General features: G+C 41.1%; 1 protein-coding gene across 2 annotated transcripts in view; it reads left to right on the top strand.

Annotated features, from left to right (window-relative positions):
• Window positions 1–12,890, top strand: part of MCC (MCC regulator of WNT signaling pathway) — a 221,733-nt gene that overhangs the window by 147,522 nt on the left and 61,321 nt on the right. For both annotated transcript variants that reach the window (XM_033164789.1, XM_033164790.1), the window contains 2 exons: window positions 3,841–3,983; window positions 8,797–8,939. In XM_033164789.1, the coding sequence (XP_033020680.1) occupies window positions 3,841–3,983; window positions 8,797–8,939 (286 nt within the window). The remainder of the gene's footprint in view (window positions 1–3,840; window positions 3,984–8,796; window positions 8,940–12,890) is intronic.

Raw genomic sequence — 12,890 nt, 5'->3', positions numbered from 1 at the left:
ATTAGTTGGAGGAATATTGCAGGCAGGAGAAGAGGTTAAGTGTGGACAACAAGATGTTTTCTTAATAAAATATTGCAGAAAAACTGAAGAAGGAACAAGCACAACCAGGATCAAGCCCATTTTGAACTAGATCCAAATGCTACTGGTGAGCCCCTTTTTAAAGGGTCAATGGGAGCAGGGGTATATACATTTATCTTCTATGCTTCCTCCTCCTCCATCTCCTCCTCCTCCTCTTCAAAGATTTGGTGCCATCTCTTGTTCTTGTACTGTAGTGTGCATTGTATGTATCTGTCATCAGATAAGGTTTAGTTTGAAAAATGTCGGCTATCCATTGATTTGAGAGAGACCAGGATAGCTACTGTGGCTAAAGTCCATTAGCACCAGTCTGTATATCTTCAGTCAAAATAAACAATGGCCATCTCTTCAGCACACCACTTTGAGAGATGAAATCTGGTAAAGCAGAGTTCTTATTTATTGACAGAAGGTAATTGTCACACACTGACATGTATGAAATATTATTTCAGATAGAAGACAAAGGATGCCTGAAACTTGCAGCTTGCTAGGCCTGAGATCGGGTTCATGGGCGCCAGGGAGTAATTTGGTACAGTAATGTGCATCATGACATGCTTTCTTTGTGTAAGCTAAACGAGAGAAGTCAAACATGACATTAAAAGGGATTCTCAGCATATTTTAAAGACAGTTTTACTGTTGAACTTACAGAAAATCACTTTCACCAACTGAACACTATTTGAAGATGTCAGTCTTTACCCACTCGCATCTCTCATTTACTGCTGCCTCTTCAGCCAACTCTTCTGCCTCCTACTCCAACTTGGCAACAACCAAAGGACACAATACAAAAAAGCAGCGTTGCTTATAGCTTACAGTCTCAAAATCCCATTGAGAAATTATCAATTAAGATCTATTCTATATAATTTCCTATTCAAAACTTACATTTATATTTCCTAAGCGTGGGATTGTGAGAGACTGCGGAGGGATCTATACACAGGGGAAAACACACACTATAAATAAGTCAGAAATTAGAATGTTATAACAAAAGAAAAAATCGCTGTGGAAAATGCGTTTTAAAATTTCTGCTCTCTGGTGCCATCTGGTGCTGCATGTTTATTTGTTGTCTTTGTTTGTTTTTGTTTTTTTGTTTAGTTGTTTAGTCATGTCCAACTCTTCGTGACCACATGCACCAGAGTATGCAAGGCACTCCTGTCTTCCACTGCATCCCACAGTTTGGTCAGCCTCATGTTGGTAGCTTTGATAACACTGTCCAACCATCTTGTCCTCTGTTGTCCCCTTCTCTTTGTGCCCTCAATCTTTCCCAACATCAGGGTGTTTTCCAGGGAGTCTTCTCTTCTCATGAGGTGGCCAAAGTATTGGAGCCTCAGCTTCAGGATCTGTCCTTCCAGTGAGCACTCAGGGCTGATTTCCTTCAGAATGGATAGGTTTGATCTTCATGCAGTCCACAGGACTCTCAAGAGTCTCCTCCAGCACCATAATTCAAAAGCATCAATTCTTCGGCAATCAGCCTTCTTATGGTCCAACTCTCACTTCCATACGTCACTACTGAGAAAACCATAGTTTTAATTATACGGACCTTTGTCGGCAAGGTGATGTCTCTGCTTTTTAAGATGCTGTCTAGGTTTGTCATTGCTTTTCTCCCAAGAAGCAGGCGTCTTCTAATTTCGTGACTGCTGTCACCATCTGCAGTGATCATGGAATCCAAGAAAGTAAAATCTCTCACTGCCTCCATTTCTTCCCCTTCTATTTGCCAGGAGGTGATGGGACCATTGGCCATGATCTTAGATTTTTTGATGTTGAGCTTCAGACCATATTTTGCGCTCTCCTCTTTCACCCTCATTAGAAGGTTCTTTAATTCCTCCTCACTTTCTGCCATCAAGGTTGTGTCATCAGTGTATCTGAGGTTGTCGATATTTCTTCCGGAAATCTTAATTCCAGCTTGGGATTCATCCAGTCCAGCCTTTCGCATGATGAATTCTGCATATACCGTATATACCTGTGTATAAGCCGACTTTTTCAGCCCATTTTTTGGGCTGAAAAAGCCGCCCTCGGCTTATACTCGGGTGAAGCGGGCGGCTGCAGAGGGACAAGCGGCAAGAAAGGGATCCTTTCTTGCTGCTTGTCTCCCCTGCCCTGCCGATCCCGCATCTGTGACTGCTCTCTGATCCCTCGTCCTGCGGGGAGGGAAAAATGGGGAGAAAGCATTCCTGGCCGCTTTTCTCTCCCCATGCCTTGCGCAGAGCACGCACAGCACCGAGGGATTGGAGAACCGCTGCGCTGAGACTCTCTGATCCTGTGCCTGCTCTGTGCAAGGCATTGGGGAGGGAAAAACAGGGAGAAAGTGCTCCTCAATGCTTTTTCCTTTCCGATGCCTTGCACAGAGCAGTCACTGCTCTGTGCGAGGATCGCCTCTTCCTCCTCCTCCCGTCCCTTCTCCCCGAAGGGGAACAGAGGTAGCGACGGGGGCAGCGGGAGCAGGAGAAGGACGAGTATCGAGCAGGCGCGCGAGCCGGCTCAGTCCCAGAGAGCCTGTTGCTTTTGCCCCCATCCCATCCCAGCTCAGTCCGCCATAGAAACTGCCCACCCTGAAACTATCAACCCCTGAAACCTTCCCAGAATCTGCCCCCTTAATTCCTCCCTGAATATGCCCCCTCCCCCTGAGCCCTCCCTGTAAAGAAACACTTTCTTTCCAAGCCTTCCCTCTTAACCCCTTCCCCCATCCCAGCTCTGCCCACCCTAGAAACTACCCACCCTGAAATTTTCCCAGAATATGCCCCCTTGCCCCTGATGCCCTCCCTAAATGCCCCACCCACCCCTGAAACCTTCCCAGAATCTGCCCCCTTCCCCCTTAATCCATTCCAGAATCTCCCCCCTTAATTCCTGCCTAAATATGCCCCCTCCCCCTGAGCCCTCCCTGTAAAGAGACCCTTTCTTTCCAAGCCTTCCCTTTTAACCCCTGCCCATCCCAGCTCTGCCCACCCTAGAAACTGCCCCCATCCCAGCTCTGCCCACCCTAGAAACTGCCCACCCTGAAACTTTCCCAGAATATGCCCCCTTGCCTCTCATGCCCTCCCTAAATATGCCCCACCCACCCTGAAACCTTCCCAGAATCTGCCCCCTTCCCCCTTAATCCATTCCAGAATCTCCCCCCTTAATTCCTCCCTGAATATGCCCCCTCCCCCTGAGCCCTCCCTGTAAAGAGACCCTTTCTTTCCAACCCTTCCCTCTTAACCCCTGCCCATCCCAGCTCTGCCCACCCTAGAAACTGCCCACTCTGAAACTCCCAGAATATGCCCCCTTGCCCCTGATGCCCTTCCTAAATATGCCCCACGCACCCCTTAATCCATCCTAGAATCTGCCCCCTCCCCCCAAAACCTTCCCAAAATATTCCCCTTGCCCCCTGAAATGTACCCACAATATGCCCCCTTACCCCCTGAGCCCTCCCTGTAAGAGACCCTTTCTTTCCAAGCCTTTTATTGGTGTTTATTTTTATTTTTGAAATTTACCAGTAGCTGCTGCATTTCCCACCCTCGGCTTATGCTTAAGTCAATAAGTTTTCCCAGTTTTTTATGGTCAAATTAGGTGCCTCGGCTTATATTTGCGTCGGCTTATACTCACGTATATACGGTAAGTTAAATAAGCAGGGAGACAATATACAGCATGTTTATACCGGTAGCTCATTCAAATCTCTGTTCCTTTACTAATGTAGCTGAGTCCTATGTGAAGCATTTTCTTGCATCCTTTTTCCATACAGCTTCCCATTATGCCCATGCTGTTCCTCTGAATGTCTTTATTCCACTGTTGTTTTAGTGTGAACAGTCCCACCTAATGAGAGAGCACGAAGATGTGCAAGAGCGGACGACGCTTCGCTACGAAGAGCGGATCACGGAGCTCCACAGCATTATCGCAGAACTAAATAAGAAAATCGACCGACTTCAAGGAACTACTATAAGGTAGAGTGGTCCCTTATCAATTTTGTCAGCCAAACACCAGCATAAAGCTGCCTCTTGAGCTTTGATAAATATTTGCTCACATCTAAGCATATTAGGTTGTATATACACACACGCATACATGTACACACACACACACACACACACACACGTAGACACGCATGCATGTACCTGCTTAGAAACTTCCTTGCATTATATCCCTTAATCCTTACACTTGTATGCTGCTGCTTCCCCGTACACTTGCTCAGTCATAGAATTGTAGAATTGGAAGGATCATCTAGTCCAACCTCCTGCAATGCAGGAATATGTTGCCCAATGTGGGGCTCGAACACACAACCCTGAGTCTCACATTCTACTGACTGAGCTATCCATCCAGTAATACTTCTCTCCCCTGAGCCGAATATACACTACAGTTACCATGCCACCCAAAGTATATAGATCTGCACTCAAAACACCTCTAGTCCTCCCTTTTGAGATACACCAGTGGGCCACAACCCATTATTGTGAAAACTAAACTTTGCATTTTGTTGGTGTATATGTAAAACTTCTGAAGTGGCTTTTGTTTTTTGTTTACACAATTTGTAAAGAAAATGTCATTGAAAGGTCTATGGGAAAATGACAATGGTGATGATGTTTGGGGCATAAATGTAGGACCCAATTGGTGTTCAGGTTCAGATTTTGGGAATTGATACCAAGTTTCTTCTATGTGATGCTGTCTCTTTCAGATACATTTGGTATTTGTGAACATCTGGTAGCACTATCTACAAAGTTCATTTCTGGCAATACTAGCTATGGAATTCATCTATGGAATCTATCTAGAGCTGAAGGAATTTTGTTGCGAACATTAATCATATTGGCTGCTTTAGATTCTCACGCTTCTTCCTAAATTGAAGATATTCTTCCATTCGTGATCAGCTTATGATATTAGAACGATATTAGATCTTACAGTTGTACCTTATGCTTTACTTCTGAAGTAACAGAGGATCTTACACCTGAAATAACCACATCTCAAGTCTGAAATAAGCAAAATGAGTTACCGGTATCTGCAAAGCCCTTAATTACTAATGAATTTGTAGGTGTCTCGCTTCAAGATAGCTCCTAATTGGCTCATGACACTTGCGTAATATCTCATATATATTTTCACTACCCAGAAAGCATTATAGTTTATTCATGCTCCATAGGAGAGGAATCTTAACATTAGAAGATTGATTTCTTAGGAGAGATGAGAATGCTGCCTATTCAACGCCAAGTGTAGATCAGAAGTGCATGGAGAACTACCGCCTGCCCTCACCTTGGTACAGGATATAAAAATGGCAACTGCTTATTTTTGAGTGGATGCGACAAAAGTATTAGCATAAATATAATTCTAGCAAACCTTGTATTCACAGAGGACCTAACACCTGAGGATATCAAAGTGCTTTACCAGCACTAATTAAAGCAGAGCAAATGTTGGAAAGCAGCCAATGCCTAGATTGGGTTTTGAAGCCATGAGAGAATTACTTTGCACACACCCTGTCAACACCCCAGATGAATTCCTTAGCGAAGATAGCAATGGGGAAATACAAGTGCCACTTGCCTAATTTCTTGCTCTATGCTAAACTGATGAAGACAAACTTACATATTACACTGTTCCCTTTTTTCCAACCTTTACCTATCAGGATAAGTCATTGCCGTAGTTTGGTAATTGTGATCTGATCAAAATGCCAGCAGAATACTCCAGAGGAACAGCCAACTAAGCTTTCCTGGCACCTGATGGCTAAGAGGGAGCTGTATGGCACAATACAGAAGTTGTTCACCTACGTCTAGGGACCACAAATGGTTTCCCAAACATATTTCAAGATATCTTTGTCATTGGTGTATAGTATACACTGTAAGCCAACTCTGTTGCAGGGTTGACTCTGAATAAGACTGCTATCCTAACTTTAAATAAAATTGTCAGGATGGAACACAAAAAATATTTTTAAATGCAAAAAAACACACATAATTGCATGTCAAAGCCCCAAGCCACCCCCATGAGAATAAAGACACACGGACACAGAATTTTCGGTTACTGTTAATGGGCAAAATTTAAGCCACAACTTTATTGGTTACAGAATGTGAGCGTTATTGGCTTAGGCATTGGCATCAACAGACTATATCTGACTCCTGCCCACCTTGCAGGGAGTCTGGTAATAGTAAACCACCAGTAGGGGGAGCCCTGCTGATGCGGATCGACTTGAGCCCCGCTGGGGTCATGGCATGGCCCTAGCCCCTCCCCGGGCTTTGGACGAGATCCACACCCCCGGATTCCTTTAATGGAATACCCTTGAGCATGGAGGGGCGGGTGATGGCCGCACCTCCCCTCCCCCCCACATCAATATTCCAATGCCTAACCACCAAACCTTACAAAGTTGTGATGATTGCTATGAGGTAGGCAAAAACCAAGTGGCTGGTGCCAATTTGCCAAGTGGAAAAAGTCCTACCAGGCCCCTCAACAGCGACCAACCAAAGTCCATTGCAAAGCCAATGACACAACCTGAACAAAGGGTGGGAGGGCGGGAGATGTGCGGCACGAGGCTGAAAAGGGATGATTCAGCGTCACACTGTGGTTTAAATTGGCCCCGGCCACACCCTCCAAGCCACCTGATTAGCTGCTTGGCTAACTGGCGTGGCTGTGCCTCCCCAGCATAAGGCGGAATGCAGTCCCACCCCCCACGCTGATGGGGGAGGCTTGGCAGCTCACCTGTAACACGTCCCCACAAAGAGGCAGCGCCGATAAAGTAGAAAATGGCCAATATATGTAAGTTGCATTAAAATAATATACAAGGCAGAGGAAAGCAAAATGTAATTCAGTTATTTTTGTGAGGTTTTTTAAAAGCTACCTTTACCTATTCTTTATGATGTTTATGAATCACCTTGACACATATGTAGAAGATGATTCATAAAGTAATAAAATAAATTAAAAATTTAAATAATCTGTTTTGACAACTGCATCGTTGGGAAGGCAAGGAGTCATTTGTAAAAAATAAAATAAAATAAGCAATAAATAACAAGAGCAACAAAAATGTAATTGGCAAGCTCCTTTTTTCCTTCATGCATTTTTTGTTTAATTCACATGCCAGTTTTGAAAGTGTGTCCTCAACCAAATATTGGTCTGCAATATTAATTTTCACCAAGCTGTGGTGGGGAGGATAAATTGTTTATATGGCTTACACTGCCTCATATTTCAGATTTAAAACCTCTAGGCTAAAAAGAATGGCATCCGTTGAGATAAATAAGATACTTTTCCTACTCAGGAAATGAACTGAAGTTGTTCTCTACCTAGGTTTGCATTGTGAAAGTGATGTAACACATGTTGTGTTTAGTATAAATAAATGGTCCTTTTGGAAGAATGGCAAATAAAGCTCACTAAAACTTGTGTGGGTACTGCTAAGTGTTAGCACTGTGATAAGCCCATCCTCTTTACCACTCAGAGGTAATTCAGGTTTTAAAATGAAGAGCTAATTGCAGAGAGTCGACATAAATGAGCAAACAAATTAGCCTTCTGACCAAAAAAAGACAGCTCTTTGACTGCATGGTAATTGTTTTTTTGTCTAAAGCTAATTATTGTTGGCTTGTGTTGTGCCTAATAATTAACTTATTCATAGAACATTAATCCACGTTTATAGGTCTTCATTATCTTGTACCTTAATTTGTGCTGTTTGGGGCTTGGTTTTCTTGCCTACTTTAGCATGTATTGCATAGAACCTTCAAGTACTGCTTTGATGCAATTTTAACTTAGCCTTTTGGTATATTTTGAATGTTTGCTTGGCGTCATGGACAAAAGGTGCCTCATGCTTCAGTATTCCTAAACAGTTTAAAAAGCTGTACTTTCAAGATGCCCGAGTTCACACTGAAGCAGGGCGATGTGAAGAGCAAATAGTCATATATGTTTTCCTTTGACTTAATTCATTCTTCCCTTCTGTCTCCTAAAATCCATTGCAGCTGTTACTGCGACTGGAAAACTGAAATAAATGATTTCTGAGCATTGTAAAGTGGGAGGAGGGACTCACTGAAGCTCTTCTTCAGTGATTGGAAAAACCACTATGTGGTTCTTTTAATCATGGAGAAAGACGCAGTCTTCTGCAAGACTCCCCCCTCCTCACCCCCATTCAGTTTATTTACATAGGTAAACCACTAGTAGTTATAGCTGCACAGAATCTTAGCAATAATGAGCACTTTTAAGCAACCATTAATTTAATTTAGAGCTTAAGACAAGTATCCCCGGATACTCAAATGTTACTTGCACGTGCCACATAGAGACGAGAAGGAATTGTGCAAAATGCCTTTTGCAAAGCCATGTATGTGTACACTCGACACTTTTCCAACTAATTTTAATGAGTGCTTTTACGCAGAACATTCCATTGGGTTGTTTACTTACTCGGTATATATGCTAGATGTGCTATAAGTTTTCGCAGAGTAATTCCTAAACTACCATTCAAGGTAATTATGAGGATAAAATTGAACTACCTGACGTCCTGGGAGGAAGAGTCAGGTGTGATGATAGATAAGAGACTGAAATAATATTCTAAAACAATCTAAATAACCATGCCACCTATTTGGTTAGATGGTCTAAAATGCTCCTAATCGTCTCCTTTTCAGTAAGTATGTGGTGAATTTTGTGAACTTCAGGGGTCATATTCTAACAACAGTTTTGTGGATATTTGTAGCTTATTAGATGCATGGTAGTTTTTGTAATGCTTACTTATTGTGATTTTAGGACCATCAGTTGTGCTGTTTCTCTTAGGTGGTTAAAAAAAGAAAAAGAAAAACCATTTGTCTGTGTCTCATTCCTCAGGGAAGAAGATGAGTATTCAGAACTGCGATCAGAACTTAGTCATAGTCAACATGAGGTCAATGAAGATTCACACAGCTTGGATCAAGATCAAACTTCTGTTTCAGTCCCAGAGAACCAGTCTACTATGGTCACAGCTGACATGGGTGAGCAATATTTTCAATTCCTCTCATGGTAGTAGCAGAATATTACAGCAGCTTTCATAGGACAGAGTAAAAAACTTCAAAGCAAAAGTAAGGGATGTGGTGGGGCATCTTATTAGTAGACTTAAAGGTATATATATTCAAGTTGTCCTGAACAGCAGTACATAATAAAAAACAAGCATTTAACAAACATTAAAAAAAACCTTAATTTTATTTATTTCTTAGTACATGATACAGAAAATGAAAATGAAATAAACAAATACTGATACAAAATCGACCAAAAGAAAATACATGTACACACCCTACACTATAAACAAAAACCCTACACACACCCGTGCCTTCCCTCCACCACGACTCGACTTCCTTTGGTTAAAATTTGAATATTGTCGTTGTATTCTTTGGATAATACATCTTATAACCATTTCTAATTATTATTCTCGCTTGTACTTTACATACTTACCGTAATCCATGCATATCAGCATATTCTTTTTAGAGCAGTGGTTTTCCATACTGCTCCATTAAATGTCCATAACAAACATTTAATAATATATTAGCAGTCGAGCATAATTGAGCAAATTTTTGTAAGCAAATAGGGGGGAAATGGAAGCTAAACTTACATCATCTTCAATAGACAATGAGTCCTGACCCTTTAATTTTAGAAAGCTCACAAAAATATTTGGGGCTATGTCTGATGTTTGAAATCAGAAGTCACAAACATTTAAACAAAACCTTTCATTCCTGCATGTCCATCTAATTTTTTGCTACTTCTAATTATTAATTTACAAAATTATTTAGCAGTAGTTTCTTCTTAAATATCACCCTGGGTTATTACTTGGTGATTTCTGTTTTCTTTTATGCAGTGCTGCATGCAGTTGTATCATCCATTGCTTCTCAGCACTGCATAATCAAATAATGTTCTTTCAAAGCTTCTTGCTTTCAGAAAGCTGTGTAATTTCTCTACAGATGGCAGGTTTCAAAGTAACATTTGGCTGAATTGGGAAGTGCTAAGGACATTTGTTTGTGTAAGAGTGACTCTGATAACGATGGCTTTTTTTCAAACTCCAGCAGGTTTTCTGGTTCAAAAACTTAGGCTTGCAGCCAGCACATTCTGTTGAAATAACCTGCTCCAACTTTTGGGACAGAGGGATTTCGAATGTTGTGCCACATTTTGCAGGGTCTGAAGGGTCATTGCTATTTAGTTCAGAGGGACAACATATAGATCACACATCCAGTTCTGCTTTCGAGTATATGAGTCACTTAGATATATGCTGATAAAAAAGGCTTGTACCCCCTCCCCGAAAAGTAGATTTGCTCCCCACCATATGGTTAAAGCAGTATGAAATAATGAAATGGAAACATTTTCCCCAAAGAACAAAGAAAATTGCTGGCTATTAGCCATTTTCTTGATGATGTGTAAACCTTAAGCATGAAGGTTTAGCATGCAGAATTCATAGCTGTTCAACTATGGGATAACCTTCCTGTAAAGGGAAAAATAACACAGAGCATCTGTAATCTTATTCCCTTGTTTGTGATGCTAGACAGACACCATTAATATTGGTTAAGTTCTGTAGTGTTAGGGACGACCTGAGGAATTTGGGTTCGTATGTTCAACTGTAACGTTGCCCAAGGCAAGGTTATAGATGACTGATATAGCCATGTAGGAGGAGAACATTATGAACTTTAGGGGTTTAGATTTGTGAAGATACGCTTGTCTTAAAATGAACAATTTATAATACATATCTTGCGGGTTCCAAACCTGGCCTGAAACAAATTGACATAACAGGACAAGGCATTCTCCCTTGTATTTTGAGATGCCTTACACCACAGTTTAACCACCTTGCCTCTGTAAATCAAAGTGAGGGCTAAAACATTTAAGAATCTGCTTCTCTTGTCATTCAAAGGATTCAGAGCAGTAAAAAGGCAATAGAATACCAAAATGTAAAAACTATTTTTTTAAAAAATTGCACACAAATTTAGTCAAGCTACTTAAACAAGCTATTTAAACAAGGGGCTGCATTCATTCATTCTCTCTCTCTCTCTCTCTCTCTCTCTCTCTCTCTCTCTCTCTCTCTCTCACACACACACACACACACACACACACGCTATATGTTACATTGGGACTTTCTAGCAGTTTTTGGAACAGGAGTTCCCACAGCTGAGAAGACAAGTGTAAATTAAAACTTTGGCTTGTCTTGATTGCTGGCGCTCCTCATAGTGGAATTTTCAAAGATGGCCCTGATTGCTACATCTGTTTCCTGCAAATAGTGGTAATACACAATTTTGGAAGTTTTTTAAAATGTAGTTTCATTTCTCTTAATTTTGTATGTGTTTTATTTTATCACCAAATTCTCTGGTACATCCACTTAACCCCCCCCCCCTTTTGAGCACCTTCTGTTGGATATACTCAGAATGCAAATCTATCTTGAGCTGAAAAGGTGGAACTGCACATTGCACGAATGCAGAAACCTCGCTGACATACCAAGCTAGACTCACATGTCATGATATACTAGTAAATTTAGATATGCCTCTCTACTGCTACAGGCAATAAAACATCAAGGGCTAAAACAGCTAATCTCCCTTGCTGTATGTTGTAAATCCTATGACTGGGTTTAATCTACTTTCTCCTTGAGATGTGGGTCTCTCTAGCCTTGTTATAAAGTCTTATTTCCTGGGAGGAAAGCTGCCTGAGGGCTAGAACTTAGAATACAAGAGCTTGTTTGGGGGAAGGCATTGTCTTGTAAAATGTGACAAAATGTGTACAAATAGTTATGACGCTTCAGGAATGCAGGCAACGCAAATAGGTTTTTATCAGTTCAGCAATCTCCTTGGTGCATCTGTGAAAAATTGTATTTATAAAACAAACACTTTGCAGCTGAATAGCTGCTAATGCAGAAAAATAGTTTAAGTGGAGCTGACAGGGCAGAGGTGTTTTTTTATGGGGACTATTAAAGCACTTTTTGCACATAAACGGACTTCAGAAGAATCCCATGCTCTCCTTTTTACCAATCCACATTGATAATAGTATGGAATATAATTTGATGAGCAATTTACTCAGTGTTCTTCCCACATTAAAGCTTACCTGTAGGACTCCTATGAAGGTCTAGTGTGCAGTGCTTGTGCTCTGCTGTGTCCATTTGTGTTGCAACAGAGAAAAGAGAGTCTCGCATGGAGCAATGAGTTGGGTTATGGGGGTTGAATTAGATTTGGAATTGGATGAAATAGCACCTCCAGATGCAACCAGGACCAGCATGATATGATATGATATGATATGAGATATGATATGATTTCTTATCCGCTCTTCACTGTAACATCCCAAGGTAGATTACAGCAATGTAAAAATACAAAACTTAATTCTGTTAATATAATTTACAGTCTAGGCAACCTTAATTTCAAACATGTATTAAACATTTATTTGTAAATTCTTCCCATGAAAATTGTGCCTCCAGTGCTGGTAGACATATCATGCCTATTCTATGCTTCAATCCTCAAGTATAGGAACTAGAAACATTTTTTAAATAATGGAAAAAAATTATTTGTGCTTTCAATCAAGAAACCACAGGTTTGAAAAAAAAAACTGCTGCTAGGGCCACATTGAGCTACCATTTATCTAAAAAGGAGGAACTTCATAAGTTCAACTGTGATTTTAATGGCCTTTCTGTTAGCATGTATTTGGCTGTCCATTGAATTAGATTGTGGGTGTATGTTAGAGGAGACAATGCAGATCAAAACCACTTCACTACCAGGCTAATTGTGTAGCCACAACATTTTCCCACTCCTGTACTGTACTTGCACTGTAATAAATTGTCTGTTTCTTTGTTGGGGTGCTTCATGCCAGAACATAATAAGTATCTGGATATTAATTATTTTGTGATGTGTTTTCTTAATTGTGAACTCAAGCCCTAGATGTTTTGATGATGCTACTCTGTAGATGCAGATAAAGCCAGAATGAATTCA

This window comes from Lacerta agilis, chromosome 11, assembly GCF_009819535.1.
Source record: "Lacerta agilis isolate rLacAgi1 chromosome 11, rLacAgi1.pri, whole genome shotgun sequence".
Classification (NCBI taxonomy): Eukaryota; Metazoa; Chordata; class Lepidosauria; order Squamata; family Lacertidae; genus Lacerta; species Lacerta agilis.
Note: the sequence above shows the minus strand (reverse complement) of the source record. Positions and strands in the feature narration are given on the sequence as shown.